The following is a 23,154-nucleotide window of genomic DNA, read 5'->3' on the forward strand; positions in this document are numbered from 1 at the left end:
ACAGATCTACGCCTAGGCATATAATAATCCAGATCCCAGAAATCCACCAAAAAAACAGAATATTAAAAGCAGCCAGAGAAAAGATGCAGGTTACCTATAACGGGAAATCTATCAAAATAACAGCAGACTTATCAACACAAACTCTTAAGTCAAGAAGGGAGTGGGGAGAAATATTCCAAGTCCTGAAGGAAAAAAATATGCAACCGAAGTTCATATATCCGTCAAAACTCTCTCTAAAAATTAATCAAGAAATAAGATACTTTCAAGACAAGGAGGAACTGTGGGAGTTCGTGGCCACCAATCCAACCCTACAGAGAGCGCTGAAGGACATTACAGAGAAAGAGAGGAAGAGAAATCAGGATTACAGCTACAGTGGCAGAGAGGCCTCAGTGAACAGGGCAGACAATGGAATGAGGGAATAAGGTGGACAAAATATAGCAGAAAAGTGGAGTAGCAGACATGAGGCAGAGACGGTAAGCTAGTCTTTGGTAGAGACAGCTCTGAAACTATATTTAAAAAAAAAAAGCAGAGGTCATTGCTAATGGTGTATAACGATTTAAAAGACACAGTAGTCCTAGTGCCATATTTAGATTGAATTAAATTTGTTCTGGTCTGTCCACTCATGTCAGATTTGAGGACACAGACCTCTAGAACCAAAAATAGCAGGTTATACCATGGTAACTATCCTTACTTTCCTATTGACTTAGGCTGAAATCCTGTATTACTTACATTGTCTTACTATGACTGATCTTAATTGTATCTGAATCATAAGACTATTGGTTGGCCTTGACTGATCCTATTTGAAATTGGTATGCGTGTTAGAATCAACCCTAAAAGTAGAGGAAACTACTCTGAGCATGACAAGATGTAAAGGATATCCATACTGGTATGAATCAGTAACAGCTCTCAAATACTACAATGCAGTCAAAGATAAGTTTTTATAAAAATAGGTGTTAGTATGTTTAACTATAATAAGCCAGTGTTGTGGACAAATCTATTGAAAATAACAAGAGAAAACATAGTAGCTACGGAAGATCATTTATATTATAGTTTTATAAGTCTTATCCATTGCATGTTTTTCTAGGAAATTGTTTCGCTGTCTTGTTATGACTTGGTTTTCCCTATAATACAGAGAGGATAGGAGCAAATACTCTGAGGAAGAGACCTGAAAAACCCGAGGCTTATTTTGTAGCATTATAATATAAATTCTAGCAATCTATTGCTTGCTGATTAGAATGACATTGGACTGGTTTCTTCAGCTCAACTTCAGCATATGCAGAGATGGGGACGGCTATCACAAAGAGAATGAGAGATGCGATGGTAGTTGCTATTGTCTTCCCTAATTTGGAACTTGAGGACCTAAAAAGACTCCATCATCCTGTAATGATTTGATTAGTTCTATAATATGCAATAAGTATATAAAGTGGGTGAAGTTAGGTACAACTATTTGTAAGAAGCTAGAGACAGTTAGATAAGGTAGATCTCCAGTGGACTTGCTTTGAAATCTGTATTTCTTTAAATTGTTTTTTATTTTTTATTTTTTTTTTAAATGTTCTGTTCTGTTTTGATATGGTTAACCTTACCCTCTTAGAGATGTAAAACAAATAGGTGGGACTGATAATCATATTACGGAGCTTTTGTTCGACCATAGAGCAGAATGGTTTGTAGGGTCACTTTTTTTAATGTCATTCTAAATACTTTAATTCTATAACCTGAACAGCCATTTCGAAGATGACAATTTGTAACTTATCAACCGGCAATTTCTTACCTTTTGTTTGTCTGTAATTTAGTATTATTTCTACCCTTTTTTTTTATCTCCATGTATTTTTTTTTCTTTTTTCGTTTCCTTTTCTTTAAATAAAAAAAAAAAGATTTTTGTCCTGTTTATGTAGTGTAGGGCATTTATTGATTTAACTACATATGTTAACCTATCCTTGCAGCCTTAGGATGAAGCTAACATGGTCATGATATCTGATCTTTATGAGATTTTGTTGTATTCTGTTTGCCAGTTATCTTGAGAATTTCTAAATCTATGTGGAAAAGATTGCCCTGTAGTTTTCTTTCTTTCTCTCTTTATCTTATCTTTCCTTTCTTTTCCTTTCTCTACTCTTCTCACTCCCTCCCTCCTTTTCTCTCTCCCTCCCTGTCTTTGTCCCTCCCTCTCTCCTTCTTTTTCTTTCCTTTTTTTCTAAGACCCTGCTTGGTTTTGCTAGCAGAGTATTGCTAGCTTCCAGAATACCCTGGAAGAGCCTCTTCTCTCTCAGTTGCTGTGAAGATTTTAAGGAGTATTGATGTTATCCCTGAAATTCTATTAGAATTCTACAGTGAATCCTTCAGGTCTTCAGCCTGCTTAGTTGCTGGGGTTCTTATTACTGCCCACACTTCATTATCTGTTATCTGTATATTCAGGAGTTTTATATCTTCTTGGATCCAGTTTGTATTATGTCTTGTCATTTTTAGGATATCTGAGTTTATGGTCCACTGTATCTACCTTGTTTTTAATTTCTGATACTCTTTTCATATTGGTCAAGTCTGCTACCTATGCTTTCTATTGAATTTTTTCATATTTTGTATTTTTGCTTACTTTCTATTCATAATTTTTGGTTCTTTATCAAAAATCATTTATATTGTATAATATCAGTTTATTTTAGTCTTCTTTAAGCTTGTTAAGCATTTTTATTAAGGAAATCCTTTTTTATTTTGAAGAGAATGAAACCAAATGTGACAAAACAAAATAGAGGCAGTCAAAACAAAAGGATGCATATAGTAATGACTTAAGAACAAATTACAAGGTGGCCAACAGTGGTTACCATAATGTCTCTTGTTATATTCAAAAGAATTGCCCATATTGTCAGATATAATAAAATTGAACAAAGCAGTACAGAACAAAGCTGCTTCACTCACATTTTTTATTCTTAAGTTATAGACCCTCTTGTCATTTCTAGCCTCTGTATCGTTACTTCCTGGTTCCTTGTTATTTTTAAAAGATTGTTCCTTTCAGGATCTCAAGCTGTAAACCTGTCTTCAAGATTTGATAGTCTATCTTTAGTTTCTTTCAAGCAGTTTTGACAGCTTTCAATGGAATTTTTAATTTCCTGGTAATCTCTTTGAATCTGTTTCATGTATTCTAAATTTTTTTATATTCTTCATTTAAGGTTTCCCTCCTTTTTGTATGCTCCTCTATTCTTCCATCTGTGTCTTCTTTAGAGGTGCTTAGCAATTCTTTTATTATGTTTCTTATATCTTCTTTTACCTATAATAGTATTTCTGTTCTAAGTTCTTTTATAGCTTCATGGAGTTATTTCTAATTGCTGTGGCTTCAGAAATTGCAGGTTTGCAACTCCCCATCTCTTCCATGTTTACATCTCCTGGACCAGTACTGCTTGGGTTGGAGGCCAGAGACTGCCTTTTGCTTCTTCCTCTTGTCATGTTTCTGGTTTCTTCTGGACAAGTGGACCTTTTAGCGAGGTCCCCGGCACTTTCTGTATTGGTTATAATTACTCTGAAATGTGTTGGCTAGGTATTTCTGCTGTTTGATGCTTTCCCCAGTCTGCTGGTGGCTACTGGAGTATAAGCAGAGACAGGGCAGGCTGACCCCTCCCTTCTGAGCTGGTTAATCACTGGGAGTCTTCACCACCTTAGTGTGCACTCAGCAGGTGGGATTGGTTAGGGATAGCTTTAGGGAAGACTCAGCAGTGGTTATTGGGCCACACACAGGAGCAGGACTCAGTCCAAGCAATTTCCATCAGTATGCTCCAAGCTAGGAGTGGCTGAAGGAAGCCAGCTGCAGTTTTGCCTCCAGGCTTCTCCTGCTCAACTCCAAAATGGTGGCCAGCCAATTGCCCACTCCCGTGGGAGGACTGAGTCCCCCACACTCACTGCCAGCCAGTGCAGTTCTCTGGTCTGCTGCTCCCTTTCACCACCACGTCTCCCCGCCAAGGCCTTGGGGCTTGCTAGCCACCAGCTTCACTGTGCCCATGCATCTCTGGGTTCCAGCAGCGCTTCTGGCACAGGGAGACCGGCTCCAGTGAAAGCGCTGCCAGCTACTGCCTTCTTCTGTTTAAGTTTTTCTTTGTTTTTTTTTTTTAATTCTCTGGTCTTTAATTCTCACTTTAGTTTATCCCTGGTTTGAGGGGACTCACTTCTTTCCTTCTTATCTTCTCCAGAATGCTATATTCCAACAACTGGATTGGTTCTATCAGAGAGGCTTTTACATTGCTGTTTACTATTCCACCATCTTCCCAGACTCCTCTGGAATTCTTTAATAAAATCATCTTTAAGCTTGCTAAATGTCTTACAAACTTGTGTGTTTCTTTTATTTTTCAAATATTTTCACCATTTAGTTTTATGAATTCTTTACCTTTAAGTTTCTCTGCTTCAGTGTCCATGATACCAGCTTTGGGGGCATTAAAGACTTTTGGAGGCATCTTATTGCCTTTCTTTCTCATATTTCTATTGTTTTTGTGTTATTGGTTGAACATCAGTTAGGGCAGAAAAACTGTCACTACTGTGAGGATGTCTCCAGTTTGAATCTGTCTCCCAGATGTATCATTTGCTTTGTTATATTTGTATTTATATCCTTCCTCAACCTCCTCAGCATAATATATGAGGATCTTGTTGGTGTCTAACCTTCTTCTGGGGCCTCTGCCCCTAGCACCACTTAGGAGAAAACAAACAGTGTTGGTGACACAAAGGTAAACCAGATGTTGGCATACAGTAAAAACCAATGAAAAGTAGCAACTGTGCTACCATTGACAATAACAAAGAAATTGCCAGTAATAATGGAATTAAAGGCAAACTAGATACTGACATATCATAAGAACTAATAAAAGCTAAACTGTGCACTCTTAACAATAGAAAAGAGATCTGGCATATATCATAGGCACAAAGACAATCCAAATATTGTCATAGAGTATGTAACTACTGAATGCAACAGCTATACCACCATTAACAATAGAAAAGAATTCAGCAATAATAGCATAGAGCCAACTAAATAGCTAAAAAGTAATAAAGTTTAATAATAATAATAATAAAGGAGGGGTTAGAGAAAGGGGAAATGAAAGGTAAAATTTAAAAAGAAAAAGAAAAGAAAAAAGAAGTGAAATCTAATTGAATAAAAAATAAAACTAGAAAAAGTTAATAGAAAAAAAAAGAAAATAGAATGAAACAAAGCAAAAGAGGTCAAACAAACACTACCAAAAATACAAACATAGGAAGAGAAATGAGTCAGAGTATCCCTCCATGTGTTTGGGTGAGTGTTTTCTTTCCAGGCCTATCATACTGGAATCTCTGCCAGACTGGGGTAAAGAGTGGTGAGTCACAGTGAGGGCATATTTCGTTTCCACTGTACCACGCTGACAATAGAAAAGAATTCAGCAGTAGTATCATAGAGCCAACAAAGTAGCTAAAAATTAATAAACTTTAGTAGTAGTATTATTAACTTTTATGTAAGTGCTGAGTTGTGTCTGCCTGACAGTTGTATTAATGCTGGCAGGTTTTAGTGTTTGTGTCCTTCCATGTGCCCTAGTCACTGTAGTCTTCCTAGCTTTACGGCTTACACACATGTGAGGTGCCACCTGCGCTCTGGCCTAGAGGCTCCACCTTGGTATGTGGCAACCTTCTAGTCCAAGGCATGTGTATCATTGGTCGTGTTGGCAGATAGGAAGGCGAGCAAACCACTGTGCTCTGTCTGAAAGTGAGTGACTTCATGCTGCCTCTTTCAGACCCAGGCCCTTAGGAAAATGCTCAGGACAAACCTGGCTTCTCATCACAGAGAGTGGGGCCACTGTATCCTGGCCTGAGCTCACAGGTGCTTAAACTTCTCAGGGTAGCTACCACTAGTTTGCCCACTGTCCACGACTGTCTCGTGTGGCCATTTCCCACCCATTCACAGTGACTGAATGACTCCAGTAATATAAAGTGTGATTATTGTGTCACTTCTGCTTCCTGGAGTAGCTCAGTGTTAAACAATTAACCCCTTCCCAAAATGGCTCTTGATTATCTCACTCCCATATATGATCAGCGCTGCTGTGGATTTTCTTCTCTGGCTCTAGCCTGCCCTGTGGAAGGAGTTACTTTCAGAGCAAAATCTCACACATAGCTTACAGTAGCCATGGGCTTTTCTTGGTACTGGCAGTGCTGACCCTCTTGGGCTTACCATGTGCTGTGGAGCCATATCCCCCTCCCTGGGAGCTGTGGGTGGCCTTCCAGATATTTCTTTCCCCTTTCTTTATTCTTCAGTTTCCCTGTCAGCTCTTTCCTGATTTCTGGAGTTCTTTTGCTTTTTGCTGAGTTGTTTTCTAGGAGTCTTGCTTCCAGGTCCTTGAGAGATTGTGCTGGGGGTCTTTATTATATCATCAGAGGTGCCACCAAAATATAGTCTATGTAGACATTCTTATGCAAAACATATGAACTGATTTATCTATTTCTGATTGTGTACTTTGATGAATATCTAGAAATTTGATTAAAATCACTGCTTTTTTTTTTCATCGTCTCAAGCTTGACTTTCTTTAAACATATTGTAGTTGCTATATGGGCTGTATGGGAGAATGCCAGTCTCTAGCAGGTCTGCTTTCCCTTTTTCCGCTTTCCCATAAAAACATGTCTCCTTCCATGCATGATTATGTGTGTGTTCTACTCACTGTCCTTGAAAAATCACTTACGAAGATTCCTTGAATACGTATGGTAAAGTTGCCTCCCTCTAGAAGTGTTTGCTGCTGCTAGGTTCTTTAATACATTACCAATTTGGAAGCATTTTAAATTGGGCTAATAGGCTTAAATTTCTTTCACCATCTAATGTAATACAAATTTTCTTAACATGTTCTTCTGCAACTTAGATTAAGATTAGTGTTGTCTAGGGATCAGGGGTGTCGGGAGAGTGTGGGTTTGGGGCTGTACGATGGAATCTGATAAACTGAGAGTTTTGCATCTGGATGGTGGTTGTATGATACTTATTTGAAACTGTACATGATAGACATAGAGTTGTGATAAACACCTATACACTTATGTGTGTATATTGCATAAAAGGATACATAAAATACGCACAATGAGTGCTTGTGTAATTGGTCAGATCCTGGTAAGCTCTGTCGATTGTTCCACTGTCAGATACATGTCTTTATATTATGCTATTGTTAGACAGTATGTTGACATTGGAGGAGGCTGAGTGACTGGTACGTAGGATTTCCCTGTGTTTTTCTTGGCAATTATAGATGAAGCAATAATTACTTCAAATTGAAAAGCTGAGAAGTTGTTTCTTATATCTTGAGTCTTATATTTTCTAGTTTGAGAAGATGTTTAAATACCTTGGTTTTAAAGCAAAAGGACTTTACCATAGGTCTTTTCCAATTTTACTGAGTTTGAAGATTGCATTACTGTTAGTGTTTACATCGTTCTTGCAAAGTAGCTTTACGTAAAGGCAAGGTGTAGGAATGGAATGTGCATTCATCTAGTCATGAAACAACTGAAAAAGTACCAAGTGTTACCTGCAATGTAGGAACCCAGCCCAGAAAAGACTGATGTGAAGGGGCAGAAAATCTGGTTTCCCAGGGTACTCAGGTACCAAAAAAGCCTTGCCTTGGAGAAACAGAAGTGCTCTTTCTCAGTGTGGATATTACAGGAGGAATGGTAATAAAACTTAAATGCTAAACTTGAACGATTGTGGGATACAGATTGTTACGTTTTTAAAACTTTTTATTAGTATGTATTTGTAATAATAATTGCTTTAATTTGGGAAGTTCAAGTTGTTAGTTTTCTATAGTAACTATGTTTTTACTTGAAAAGTTTATATAAATGTTTTTTCACTTAAAACATTTTATATTACAGGAAATAAATATTAATATGGAGAATGATATCAACTGTGAGTCATCATCCTCTGCCTTTACTCTTCAGAGTTCTTCAGAGACAATTTTTTCTATTCAGCTGTTAGATTTCAAAACAAGTTTACTGGAAGCATTAGAAGAATTGCGTATGAGAAGGGTGAGCTCTTTTTTGAAAAAAAGTTTGAAAACTAGAGAACATGATTTTTTCTAGTTTGTTTTTCAAGGGGAAAAAGTCTAACAAAATAACCTCTCCTTTAGAAAGAAAATATACAGTCCAAATAGTGAAGTAAAAGCATACAGGACAGATTAAGTCTGCTGATCAGCCAGGTATGGTGACACATGCCTGCAATGGCAGCAACTGGGAGGCTGAGGCAGAAGGATTGCAAATTCAAGATTAGCCTGGGCAACCTAGTGACTTAGTGAGACCCTCTCTCAAACAAATAAAAAGGGCTGGGGATGTAGTGCAATGCAAAGACTTCGGGTTCATTCCCCAGCACACACACACACACACGCACATGCACATGCACACGCACACACACACACACCAATAATCAGGAAATGGGAAATAACAAAATTTGGAAACTAAGCAGAGTAATACAGATTCTCAGATTGTTAAATTTTGATAATCACTTACTATTTATTGAGTCTCTGGGAATGCATGAATAGCACTATAGTGAGACATCACAGCTGCTCCTGGCAGATTATATTTTCGTGAAGTTTGCACCTAAGAAATGATTAAATAATGAAACAAAGCAGAAAATAAATAAATGATATAATAAATGTGTGTATTAAGTATTCTGAGCACAGAAAATCAAATGTCCTCATTTTTAAGTGGTCATTCAAATAATAGCTCCTTTTTAAAAGGAGCTATCTAGTGTAAAATTGTAAGATTCTAGTTTTATCAGGTCTGTTTTATGCAAATCACCTAATATAAAGCATTTCATTTCTGGAATTGTATTATCTAAGTTTGAATGGTACTTTTTAACTCTGTGTAGAATAGATTGGAGCTGGTATAGGACAGAAGAAGATAAACAGTAAAACTTATAGCATTGATTTAAGATGCAGGGAATGGGATTTACACAGGATGGGAAGACAGAACAAAAAAGGCAGAAAGAAAAAGTGATAGAATTTGTCAGCTTCCTCAAAATAAGCTGTAAGTGTGAGAAAAAGATCTGAAATAATTAATTTTACTATAAGATGAACTTTGGTCTGGGATTTCAAATTATTGAAATTTATTGATATAATAAAATTTAAATAATACAGTGTTTATCTTATATAAAGCTACTTGTTAGTGTAACAAAAATCTGTTTAAAGAAAAAATTCTACAGCAGCAGTGTATCTTGGATAAGCATCATTAAGAAATATTTTTTACAGAATTGGCTTAAAATGTCACTTTTATTGAGTGAAACAACTTTAGGCTAGTATCAAAAATGTACATTCTGTTGTTGTTTGAAGTACTGGGGGTTGAATTCAAGGCCCTCACACTGAGCTACATCTACAGCCCTTTTAATGTATTTATTTTTCATTTTGAGGCAGAATATTTTCAAGTTTCCAAGGCAGGGCTCAAAATTGGGATTCTTCTGCCTTAGCCTCTCAGTGCGGGGATTTCAAATGTGTATACCATACCTGGCTATACTGTTTTACTGTGTTTCATTCATTCTGTTTTATATTTCCAACTTAAAAAGTATGTTTCTTTTTTTTTAAATCTGAAAAATTTAGGTTTAGCAATGGAATAGTGGGTGGGTGTTTGTTTTTATTTAAAAAATTATTCCCCAAAGCTTCATTTTACTTAGCTTTTTGGAGCTCACCTTATGCTGTCAACACCTTCACAATAATTTTCTGCTCCTTAAGGAAAGTGTGCTTGATCCTATTGTGGAAGCATTTGGCACACTTGGGAGTTCACCAGAGGCCTGCTGTTCAGTTTTTCCTTCAAGAATTCAATTAAGGGTCGGGGATTTAGCTCAGCAGCATCAGCAAGCACATGTGCCTGGCAAGCACATGGTCATGAGTTTGATCCCTGGTACAAAAAAAAATTAAATATTCATTGAATAAATGCTTTAAGGAGGATTTTAATCTGAAAATATAATAGTGTCAAATATTTAGAGGGCTGTCACACAAAGAATGAGGACTTGTTCAACATTTCTTCAAACAGTAAAACTTAAAGGAAAATACAGGCAGCCACCAAGCTGCAGGAGAGCTGTGCAGAAATTATATCACTTATCCCCACATAACACATTCCACATCTAACTTGTCCTTCTGTCTGAAAGAAGATACTGAAACTTGGTATTTCCTGCGATCATTCTAGTTGCACTTTCATAGCATGCTCTCCTCTGCTTGCAGTGGATATACTCATACTATTGGAAGAACATCTAACATCAACAAACTGGTTTACTCTGGAAATGTCTGTTCCTCAGCCACATTTTAGTATTCTTCTTCAGTGATTCTTGGGAGGCAGAAATAAAAGAGAACATATGTACAGACTAACACGGAAGATGTGTGTGCTACAGGCTGTCTTTCTCTAGCATAATAGTGTGGCCAAGCCTGTGACCAATTTTGGTAAATATCCCAAAACTGTTGACTTTAGAAAGCGTATGTAGCCTGTGTTTCTTGGAAAAATGTTTTGTGAATATACTGATCGTCTTGTTCAAATCTTCCTTCTTCCTCTCCATCATTACACTCTTCAGCTCATCTAATCATCTTGTAGTCAATCTGTTGAGTTCTTAGTTTAAAATTAATATTAAAATTAATGTAAAAATTTCCACTCATCCCCTCTGTCATAATTTTCAGTTCTCTGCTGAAACACATGTTGTCATCAATTTCACAAGCCTATCAATCACATATATTTAAAGTCTTCCAATAAACTCCAATTCTGGACCTTTTGTAGATCCATTTCATTTTCATTCTCTTTCTTGATATTTTTTCTCCCTTAATTTTTGGTCATTTGACCTTGTATCTTGTAATGTACAGTGCATTTTGATGGAATGTTTGACTTTATTCATAAAAAATCGCAAAGATAATTTGAGGCTTTGAATGAGAGATTTACTTTTGCTTCTGAAACCGGAGTTGGACAGGTCACCTTACTAGTCAAAGGCTGAGCTGACTGGAGGTTGTTCCCCTTTTAAAGACTGGTTTATATCCATTGTCTCTGCCTAGAGTGTAGCTCTTTGGGCTTCGAACTAAAATCCTAATATATTTGCTAGGGTTCCTCCTTGGTGAGACCTGAACACAAAACCCATCTCCACATGACTACTTGTGGATCTGCCTCAGTTTCTCATTCTCTGATGAAATATCGATTGCTATCAGCATCACCTTTTTATTCTTCCCCTCTCTTTGTGAATTTGGAGTATTCTGAATCATTGGACTTTTTTGCAAGATAATGAAATTTGATCTGGAAGTGATCTGAGATAGCTTCTAGTGCAACTTAAGCTCGAAAGACTAAATACGAAACCTATACTTAGCTCTCCCTATTCTTTTCAAACGCTCTTCCACTAGTGGATAATAGCAAGTTACCAGAAGGCATAATGTAGCCAACAAACATCAAGCTATACAGTCAAGGGTTAATAGTTTAAAGCTTTTTAAAAAGGCATAATATCAAAATAAAGTCAAAGTTTTTTTTTTTTTACTTCCCTGTGTTTCATGACTTTATTGTAATGAACATGAGTGGGCAGTACTCATTTTTGTCTTTCTGAACCTAAATTGTTAATGATATTTGAAAAAATTGAATGTGGAATGTTTTCAATTAATAATGATATACAAATTAACAGTATGATTCAATAAAATAGTTTATATTGAATCCATAGATGTGTACTTTAGAAGTTAGGTGCTATTTCTGATAAATGCTCTCATCAGATAGATTCACAGATTAACTAATATGGAAGAGAGATGGTCCATAGTAATTACAGAAGTTACAACAAATTTAGCTTTCTGTAGAATTTAGATAGTTGGCATGTGATGTAAGTAGAGATCCTGTTGAATTTAAAAGCCTGTATCTTCTTGAGGAAAATAATAGATATGCAAATTTTAATGTGAAATCTGTTGGATTCTAAAAATTGGAAGTGAGTTTAAAGTCTCTAAACAAAATACATTTCTGATGCAAATCATCTGGCAGTGGGGATTATAGACCTCTGCCATCAGGCTTTTATTTTTTTGTGGTACTGACGATTTAATCCTGAGTCTTCACACTGAGCCATACCCATTCTCCTTTTTCTTATTTTTTATGTATAGACAAGGTCTTACTAGTAAGTCAGAAGTTTCCCAGTCTGGGTTTGAATTTGGAATCCTCCAGCCTTAGCCTCCCAGAGTGCAGAGAATACAGAGATAATCACACTCAGTTACCATGAAGCTTTTAAACTATTAAGATCTGCATTCATCTAGTAAACTTTAGAAACCACTTTTTCTGTCTGTAGTAGAGTCAAAAGTTTAGTAAGTACAGCATGCCATACTAATTACTAACTACATTATCACAAAGTAAGCATCAGGTATCAGCATAATTATGAAGAAACAGAACATATTAAAGCTATTAGATATTTAAATAGGCATAAGTGGAGCTTCAAGTAGTCTAAAGTAGTGATTTTTTGAAGAAGTCATGAGGGAAAACTGGGCAATTACTAGTATAGTGTGATAAATAACATGACGGTGTTTCAGTGCCCCATAAAATCAGTTTTTCTGTGTGGAATCATATTGCTTTCTGATTATAATTGAAGAATACGCCTTTATCCTACATGGAAAATTGATTTAAATGGGTGTTAGCCATATTGCCAAAAAAAAAGCATGAATATATGCTTCTACTATGTTAGGATTTTAATTTAACTTCATGCTTTTTATTAAAAATTGTGCTTTCAATGGAACCTTCATTTTCCTTTTATTCATTCTTCAAGCAGATTTTTAAAGTTTTTAATAAAAATTCCTGTGAAATTGTGAATGAGAAAGATATATTAAATTTAGTAAGAAAATCCCATCTGTAACTTCAATAAAAAATCATAGATTACAGAATCTTAAAAGTGTTTATTTTTTATTAGATGCCTTAGGACTACAAGAATTTAAGTGTTTCTACAAAAACAATAAAAGAGGAGTAATTTGATGGTTTATTTACTCTTTATAACCTTTAGAAAGTGTCATGATTTTTTAAAGTGCTTGCTTCAGGCTGTAGTTTTACAAGATGGGCTGTGTGTTGGTCAGACCTCTTCAATTCCTGACCCTGAACAGATTTAGGGACACAGTCAGACAGCAGGCACATGTCCAAGTAGCATGAGCTCTAACGGGGCACTTGGACTCTCCTTTCCAAACCCATAATCCACTCCTACAGAATTGCTCAGTTCATTTTCTCCTGGTGTCTAACAAAACACTAAGTGCTCTCCCAAATAGTTTCTTGTTCCAGTTTCCTAACAAGTACTCATGAAAATTATCTCTAATAGTCGTGGGATAGCTTACATGTTCATTTTAGGAAAATCTCTCCCAGTAGCCTTTAAAATGCTGTTTTCACATTAGTGAATTAATCTCCTACGTTATGAAGATTTCTGATACAGAAAAATATTAGTATTAAAACATTCAAAGCAGTTCTCAAATTCTTTTTCATGCAGTGCAAATTTGTAGTTTTTATCTTGAAATATTCTATCAAAAATCAGAATGTACTTGCATATTTACCATAGGTAAGTGATTTTGAATGCTGTCATAATTTTTGTGGGATATGAAGTCCAAATTCTGATGTTCCTGAAGGGGAGGAGAATGTCATAACAACTTGCTCTTCCGTAGCGTCCACCGTCTCCTGCAGACAAAGTACTGCAGTATTTAAGAGACTGTGGAAAAGGTGAGACTCTGGGCTTAATACTAGCTCTGTTGTGTGACTTTGTGCAAGTTATTTATCCTATTGCTACCTCAAGTTCCTCATCTGTAAAATAAGAATAGTTAAAAATATCTGCCTTGTAAAATTGTACCCAGGATTAATCAATTCATGTAAAATACTTAGAACAATATATAGATCATGGGAAGATCTCAGAACCTACTCTGGTACTTCAAAGAAAGTATATAACCACACCTACGTGAGTGTCTTGCCCATTTTCAATCCATCTGCTTTGGGAAAAGATGTGTGTAGTATGCACAGCAATAAATGTGTATGTAATTATTCTCTTAAATTCAAATTTGGCTATAATATCTCAAATTTGGCTTTGTTGCCAGGCCAGGTTTTCTGGCCTTGAACTGAAAATTTTCCTGTCTCAACCTTCTGGGTAGCTGGGTTTGCAGGCACATTTCACCGTGCCTGGCCAGTGTGTTTTGATTCATGTCAAGAGAATAATGTGTATTGTATACAACTGCAAGAAATCTTGATTTCACCTCACCCCACTTCCACATAGTAGGCATTGCTGGTATGCATTTTCTCACCTTCTGTGGTGGGAGACCCCTGACTGTATCATAGGGCTCCCTTCTCAGCACTGTAGGTCAGGTAAGTTCTCTGGGTCCAGTCATCCATGAATGTCTAGTGTGTGTCCTCACCGATGACTGGCCTCAGAGTGAGCTGGTTATGGCAGTGAGACTAGAGGATGTGTGTTGAGAGGCTTGTATTCTTTTATTAAGGGAGTGCACTCTTTCTACTGCAGGTTACTCTCCTGTCTACTCCCAGTGCTGGCAGTTATGGTAGCCATTCTGCAGCCACAAGAGATAGAAAGCCTAACAAAAATTACTTTGATAGTGGCAGACTTGAAAGATGAGCAGAGTTGTATCTCTTGATGATGCTGTTGAGTTAGCCACTGAAATGATCGTGTAGTGCTCTCTCTTTAGTCCCCTTTTCATGGGAGAGAATTCCCATGAGCTGTGTTGGGTTTTGCTGTTACTCGCTGCTGAAAGCATTCTGAACGAGACAGCCTTCCTGAAAGTTTGTCACTGAGTAAGATAGCATAAATGCGTGTGGCTGTGAACGTACGATGAATCCACAAGCAAAAGAGTTCGTTTAAAAAAGCAGAGTCCACTTATGTCCTTTCTTTGACCTCTCTCCAACATTTTGTTATGAAAACTATCAAACATACAAAACTGGAAGAATTTTACAGTAAATACTGTAAAATTTTAATGTTTTACTGTACTTGTTTAAATATCTCTTTTGACTTTGTTCTTTTGATTTCTAATTATAGACATCAATTTAACTCCAGTATTTCCTACCTACTAAGTACTTTAAAATGCCTATAATTGAATGTGCTACAGTGAATGTACAGTGAAATCTATAAATCTTTCCTGTACCTTTAATGAGTTTGACAGACTTTTAGGCTTAAAGAAAATCTGTATCAAAATATAAAATGTTTCCATCAAACCATATCTCCCAGGCCTCTTCCTAGACAAACTCTACTGCTCTTCCCTCCCCAGAAGGTAACCACTCCTTTGATATTTTCTCACACTCAGTTAGTTTGTTCTACCATTTCATAGAAATGGACTCATGAGTTACATGCTGTTTTAGGTAAAGGTACTTACCCTCTGTGTGTCCTAGTCCATGTATGTTGTATTAGCAAACATCCCACTTACGGTTTCTAAAAGAATACACTTCAGTATTTCATTTCCTCTGGCTTGACTTAAAAGTTTGGTTTCTCCATGTTCAATGTTGGTATGTAGAAAGGGTTTTGTGTGGGTATGTTGTCTTACTTACCCATGCAGAAGGTTCTGTGTGCCTGCTGCACCCCAGAAGCAGTAGTCAGCAGGCAGGATGGTGGTGGGGAAACATTGTCGGGGAGCCAGCTGATTGGAAAGTGGAGGTCATCTTCCTGAGGCTGATTAGGACAAGTACTAGGGGAGACTGGGTGGCTGCAGCTGGCGGGCACCTTCTCCCACACGGAGTCATGTAGCCGATCGTGCAGTCTGATCTTACCCAGTCATAAAATGTTTCTCGGTTCTGTAACTCAAGAGCAAGTGAGATAAAGATTGTTTTTTAAAATAAAACATATACATAGAAAAATAATCAGAATGAGCTACACCAAACTAAAGTTTCTGGAAGTACATTTGAATTCAATTTATCTTGCTCCTAGTTTTCTATATTCACATTGAATAAATGAACAGCTTTTAAAATAAACTAGTATAATTTAAGAAATTAGTAGCTTAAAACATCCAAAAAAAGAAAAAAAGCTCATTATTTCCTCAGACTGTTCTTGTCACAGATTAGTTTGCTCACTGCAGGTTCCGCACACAGTGGAGGGGGTTGCTGCCCAGGCACTAACCACCAAAGTCAGGAAGGGCAGTGTCTTAGTTACTTTTCTCACTTCTGAGACAAAATACCTGATTCCCAAAGTTAAGGGAGATAAGGTTTACTTAGCTCACAGTTTATAGAGGTTTCAGTCCATAGTCTGCTGGCCCCAAGGGCAGGGTGGCACATGGCAGAGGAGCAACAGTTCATGGCAGTGGAAGACAGCAGAAGCAACAAGAAGAGGGAGATGGGACAAGGGGACAAGCTCCTTTCTGTCCCTTACATTGTTCAGGGGTAGCACTCACACCCTTAATCCCAGCACTGGTCCGTGAGTCACAAACTGGCCACTTCTGAGAAGCTCCACTCCATGACTGCATGGGGCTTTGGGGGACATCTGGACATGTAGCGGGGAGAAAACACACTTCACCTGGTGGTTTTGAAAGACAGGGGTCTCATGAGGTTAGGAATCAGATGCCAGACTGGTGTTGGCACACAGCTTCAATGTGACTGCCATGGTCATTATTCTGGGAGACTTTGTAGGTTGCTTAGAGTTTTCTCAGTGTGCATGCTGTCATTGGCAAGTAGACAGTTTCATTTCTTCCTTTCTGGTCTAAGTGTTTGTTTTTCTCGCGATGGTCAGACTTCTAACACTGTGTGGAACCAGAGCAACAGGAACCAACATCCCTTCGTTGTTCCTGATCCTAGAGCAAAACTCTTATACTTTTCTCCATTATATGTAATTTATGTTATTTGTAGAGTCTTTTTAAATGCTCTTTACAAAATGTAAAAGTAATTTCCCCTATTCTCAACTTGCAGAGAGGTTGTTTTTGTTTTTTTTAAATCATGAGTGCACATTGGATTTTGTCTACTGTTTTTTGGGTGTCAATTTAAATGTTTAGCAAAATTAAGTGAAATAGTTCTGGTGAGGAGATTTTTTCTGAAGGGTCTTTAAAGAATCAGACCATTTGTTTCAAATTGAGAATGTAAACATGTTTTGTGATTAACATTCTCTTACTACTTTTTTAGTAACTGCAATATTTTGTGCATGATTTCCATTAGTTATTTGAGCATATTTAAAATAGTTGATTTAAGATCTTGGGGTAGTAAGTCCACTGTCTGGGTTTCCCTGGAACCTTACTGTTTCTGTTTCCCTAAAAAGAGCTGAACTGGAATGGCTCAAAGTTTTAATGTTCATAACATTATTTTTTTTCTTTTTAACTCAGGAAGCAGAAACCCACTATGAAGAACAGATTGGTAAAATTATTGTGGAAACGCAAGAACTTAAATGGCAAAATGTAAGTATTTCTCCCTTCAAATTAATGTTCTAAACATCTATTAAAAATACATTCTAATTCTTACTACAAAATTTCTTTTAGCAGTACTAGGAATCAAAGCCAGGGCTCCTCTACCACTGAGCTATACCTACACCACTTTTTATTTGAGATAGAGTCTCTAGTTGCCCAGGCTGGCATCAAAACTTGTGCTCCTCCTTCCTCAACCTCCCCAGTAGTTGGGACTACAAGTAGGCACCACTGTGCCTGGTTTTTACTGAAAAAAATTTAAATTTCCTAAAGCTATCTGGGGCTAATGCCTTATCTGAAGCAAGGCCTGAAGAAAATTTCAACTAAAACTGTTGATGACATTTAGGCTTCTAGAAAACTGGGAATAAAAATTTTGTTTAGCCATTCTGATATTGTAGTATTGAGGATAACTCTGAAAAGTCTTTTGCTTTACATCTGAGAAATGTAGTGTATACTATGAGAACAAGGACATCTTGAAAGCAGTGAAGGCTCAGAATTCACACCATGTTTTCCAAGGGTGGTGTTACAGAATGTAACCAAATTGACAGTAAATCTCGGTTCTGGTTTTCTGTGTAGCTTTGTTTGTACTGAGGCACTTTGGTGCCTTCTCATACCTTCCCCTTCAGTGCTCTCACCAGCTACAAAGTGAACGCTTACAGCTAACAGGTGAGACCAAGAACTCCAATGGCAAGTGTAGACCTAACTAAAAATGGTTAGAAGTTTGAGACTGGACAGACCCACAGGATTGCACATCATGTGGGAATGAAACAAGGCGGAGATCATACAAGGTCTGTTTCATATTTGTCAGTGGAAGGAACAGGTAAATACTTAGTAAAAACCAAAGCTCAGAGTAGATTTCCAACTAAAATCGTATCTGTTTTTGGTTGTTTGGGTACTTATTTTGAGACTGCGATGTTGCCATATTACTCAAGCTGTTCAGCTTCCAAGCTCAAGAGATACCCTGCTTCAGCTTTCTGAGTAGCTGGGTCTTTGGGTGTTGCACTGCACCCAACTGCATCTTACCACTGGGCAGGGAAAACCAACAGTATAATGTTACCAGAATTCCTGTGTTAATCACTAAGTTTAATGCAATCTAAAAGTGCTAAGAGCATATTGGAAGTACTTAGGCTGATTCTACGGTTTATGTGGAAATACACATGCAAGCGTGGCTGGGAAAGTTTTAAAAGAGAAGAGCATTAGATAGCCACTGATTCTTAAACATGTTATTTAGCTATAAAAGTTAAAGTAGCTCTGTTGTATACATGAAACATGTATACTCAGTGAAACTGAATAAATCCAAATACGTAAAGATAATCTAGTGAATGTTAAAGATGGCTTTCAAATTAACAAGCACGGATGGTATTATTCAATAAATGTATTAGAGTTGGGCTCCATTTGATGAAAAAAGCTAGATTTCTATGCTGCTTTATGAACTTGTACAAACACAGAAACTGTCCTATGCTGTTGGCATTGTAGATCCTAAGTATCTTGCTGTGTTCTCCCAAAGAGTACCAGACAACTTGTTAGAAAGCAGCTATGTTCATTAGAACCAAGGTACATGAACACGCCACAGGAGCTCACTGTTTTGGTCAGAGCACATTGGAGGGGATGTAGATGTATAGGTCTACGTGCAGATGGCTTTCGGCAGGTCTTTTAAGACAGGGTGTGGACTGGGTTTGGAAACCTTACAGTGTAAAGTTAGGACAGGTGAATGTAGCATCATGAGGGGCTTGAAGCTAGTTCTGAGACTAAGCTGTTGCTTGGTAAGCCAGGTGTTTAACCAAGTAAACTGTTGTCTCAGATAAAACTGCAGCAGTTGTCTAAGACAATGATACCATTTTGTCGTTTTTATTGGCTGGACAAAACCTTCCTAGAACAAGAAACTGAGTCAAAGACACAGGAATTCTCAGCTTAGTTCCAATAGCTCAGTTCTGTGTTCATCCCCCTGCATCTTCAGCATGAGCTGGAGAAGGTTCTGGTAGTATTAGGATGTGTCACTCAGGATCTGCACAACTCTGTGAAGAGTGCTAAGGGTATAGAAGGCTGTTTCTGGGGATGGTTGATGGTAAGGTCATGTGTTCCCTGTCTTTCCTGTCTTGAATGATCACTTGTAGACTCATTTCCTAGCACAAAGCCTGTGCACTGTATTTAAGGCTCCAGAAGCTACCCATTTGGACATACAAGCATGGAAGAACACCACAGAAAAGATTTTATTACACTTTATAGATCATTCCTAATTTAGCACTGACAACACCCGAGTTAAATCAAGAGAATGAGGTCTCCAAAGCACATTTCATTACAAATACACTCTGTACTGAATTCATAGATAGAGTGACCACACCGCAGAGAGCAAAACTTAGGAGCTTAGAGTTAATCATGACTGAGAAATAATATGGTAGCTCTTACACGTTCTGGGTTAATAAAGAGGAGGTAAAATATTTAGTAAAACAAAAGCCAGAAAATCACAGCATTATACTCTGTGGCTCTCCTTTTGTGGATTGGGGCCAGCAAGTGTTTTCAGTACAGAGCCCATGGGCTCTGTTACACCTGTTCCATGCTGTTGGTTTGTTGTGAAAGTGGCCATGAACACCATTCACCATGGGCCGTGATTCGTAGACTCACTACTGGGTGGCTAGAATAACTAGTGGTATGTGAACGACTGTCCCCTAATTTTATTAGGAAAAAGACTTAACAAGTGTGATCCCATTTGCACCTCCCACTGGGACAGTCATGCGTGTCCCACTGGTGGTTCAAGCTGGTGGGATGTTCTGTGTTCCAAAAAGCTTTATCTGTGGACATTGAAATTTAAATTTCTGACAGTTTTCAGGTGACTTGAAATGTGAGTTTTCTTTTGATAATTTCCTTTTATTTTAATTTCCATTAAAAAGTATAAGAAATATTTTAGCTTACAGGCCAAACGGAAACAAATAGTTGACCAGACGAGACCTGTGGGTCATAGTTTGTCAGCCCTTGATTCTCATCTGGGTTGGTGGAACTATTCCTTTCTGAAGATGGTCTGTTTCTGAGGTGTTCAGCTCTGCAGTTTTCAGTCTCTTGATGGGATGGCATATCAGGGGTTGGAAAGTAAAATTTGTTTCACTGAGAGCCACAACTCCCAAGGATCTGTGCCCTGCAATTGAGCTTCTATGGTAGCAAAGTCCCTGATGGATCTATTTCCAACATAGTTTCAGGGTGTAGTGTATTCTCCAAGGTCATTCAGGCTAATGTCTGAATTCAGGTCAATCTACAGGAAGTGCAGCATATTTACTGGTAAGACTGAAGCATGTTGCATTGTCTGAAGTGAGGAAATGCCCCAGACAGAAGGGGCAACCTCTACCTCTACCCAGTGTGTCTGGGGAAAACCAGTGAAAACGGGGAGGAATGGCTGTTAGGCTGGGATGATGGAAAGTGATTCACCATTTGCTTTTTCCACTTTGCCTCAAGGCTAGGAAGATGGAGGACAGTGGACTTCTCAACAAACGATAAGGCTTTGCGAATTCTGTAGAAAAGTCCTGAAAACATGAGCGCCCCTGTCCCTGTGATCCCTGGAGATTGGGAATGTAACATCAAACGATGCTTTTTTTTTTTTTTTTTTTTTTTGCAATCTCAGAATTACCTCTCTGGTAAGAAGTTTCACTTCATTCAGAGAAGAAGAAAGCAGTGATGCGAACACATTCAGAACCTACACCACAGGAGTCAGTTTTAGGAAGTCCATAGGTAGGGATGTGCAGGTTCTTATCTGTAAGGAACTGTTTTATTAAGGTGGTGCTGGTGACATGAGATGTGCACCAGGGACATCATCAGCAGTCTTGGAAAAACTTCCCATGCTGAGTGTGGTTTTCAGTTTGTCTTTGTCTATAAGGGGTGAAGTCCACTGAGGTCCTCTGGTGCCACCAAGTGTCTGTCCTGAAAGGGATTTTCTTTGGTAATTTACCTTCATGGTGTTTTGTTGTTTTGGTTTTGGTTTTTTGTTTGTTTTTTCTATTTTTTCCAGACTCTGGAGCCATTTTGGGCTTTTCAAAGTAGCGTTGTCCAGTCGCTCCACCTTTGGCTTTTGGGATATAGTGGGGCCCAGCACCATGAAACATAAAACATTTGGTTTGGCCTGTGTGTGACCCCTTTCAGTGTGGATTCTTGACAGCTCCCCCACTTAGGAAGCTCAAGAGCACTGAATCTTCTGACCATCTGAGATAGTAATTCTTCCTGAGCTTAGAAGGCTTTGTTGTTTGTATTATTGGCATCTCCATAGCTGTTATCATGTTCACCCTTTTGTCTTTCAGCTTTGGGCAAGCTTTGCCCTATAATAGTGTGAGTTCTTCAATCTGTGCTGATTTTATTTCTCCTGAGGAATCACAGCATAGGTGTCAATTGAGATTTTTGCTTTGTGTCAAGACTGATATTTTTCCTTTCTTCTGTTTGTCAGTATCTAATAGGTCAGCTTGTACCAGAGCCAGTGCTCAGAGACTAGATTGTCATGAATTTTGGATAACAGGAATATCAGGCTTTACAAAAGTATCTGTATGGGCAAAATGTATTAGAAATGGAGTCAAAGATCTTTCATATAGGAAGTTACTGATTACTAAAGTATTTCTAGATCACTGTGTTGGTATATATAATCCTTTCTTTTAAGGCATAAATCATTAAACGTGTTTTCCATTCAGATCCTTACACATATTGTACATAAAGTGAATTTGATGCATGTGTATATACTCATACATATGATGAATAATGTATATAAAAGTGAGTCCCAGCACTCTGGGAAGCTGAGACAAGAAGATCACAAGTCTAATCCCAGCCCTGGGCAAAGTTGGTGACTTAGCAAGAGACCTGTCTCAAAAAAATAAATAAATAAAAAAGGACTAGGCTATTTCTCACATTGAAGGCACTGGATTCAATCTCATGTACTCTCATCACTGGTGCTGAGAAAAAGGTACAATAAATAGTGTATGTGTAGTTAGTGGGTATGGAATCCTAGAGGAAAAAGCAGTGTTTCTGACTTGGGGACCTGACGGTAATGTTCTCAGGCTGGAGTAAGGCGAGCCCATGGATCGTGAGATGCCCACTATCTGAGTAGCTCACTGACTCTGAGGAAGAGGCTTCAAATATTTAGAAACATTTTTCTCTGTAAATTTAAGGGTAAAATGAAAATTGGGTATATAATTCCGTCCTGGGACAGTGATTGATGTGCCACTTAAGTTTTTTTTTTTATATTCTTAGCTAGAGCAGGGCTGCTGCTTCTCCAGTGTCTTATCTGCTTATCTACATCTACAGCTGGCTTTCCCAAGGCAAGCCCTCTTCCCGCCTGCTAGCCTAGTAGCAGTGATTAGCTATTTTAGCAGTAAAGTCAGCAGGCTATTATTGGCTTTTATTCTAAGCCTTTTTGAAGATCTGAATTTGGGGTTCTGGTTATAATTTCTATTCAAGTACTTGCTGCATATTAAATCCCCTACTTTGGATCTAACACTGTTCATGAAAAGAAGAGAGCTAGAGGTCAATTTTTCAGAATCTGTCCTCACAAAACTCATTCCTGAGTCTCCAATGCACTTACTCATGTTTGGTGGTAGGATTAGAGAAGAGTATTTTCCTTTCATAGCAGAAATTTTGGGGATAGCTTCTGAGAGATTTTGCCCAACACTGCAGCTTTTCCAAATCCATTTCCTATGCAGGTGGAAATTTTTCTAAGCTGTACTTGGAGTTTTCTCATTTTGCCTTTCTCATTCTTTTTCAGCAGACAATAGGAGCCAATTGATATATATCTGGAAACAGGCAGTATTATTTTTAAAGTTAGCTATGAGACAAAATATTTTCAAGTAATTACAAACTTCTGAAGCCAGAATGAGAAAAAGTCCCTGATACACTCTTTAGCTCGGGGTGGAAT

The 23,154-nt window shown here is 37.8% G+C and overlaps 1 protein-coding gene across 1 annotated transcript in view; it reads left to right on the top strand.

Moving 5' to 3' along the window:
• The first annotated feature begins 7,836 nt into the window (after window positions 1-7,836).
• Window positions 7,837-23,154, top strand: part of Ccdc73 (coiled-coil domain containing 73) — a 45,306-nt gene continuing 29,988 nt past the window's right edge. Inside the window, exons 1-2 of the mRNA XM_063256722.1 lie at window positions 7,837-7,974; window positions 17,199-17,270. Of these exons, the coding sequence (XP_063112792.1) occupies window positions 7,837-7,974; window positions 17,199-17,270 (210 nt within the window). The remainder of the gene's footprint in view (window positions 7,975-17,198; window positions 17,271-23,154) is intronic.

Source organism: Cavia porcellus, unplaced genomic scaffold (genome assembly GCF_034190915.1).
Source record: "Cavia porcellus strain 051 isolate PalLab524CR breed Dunkin Hartley unplaced genomic scaffold, mCavPor4.1 scaffold_9, whole genome shotgun sequence".
NCBI classification, from domain to species: Eukaryota; Metazoa; Chordata; class Mammalia; order Rodentia; family Caviidae; genus Cavia; species Cavia porcellus.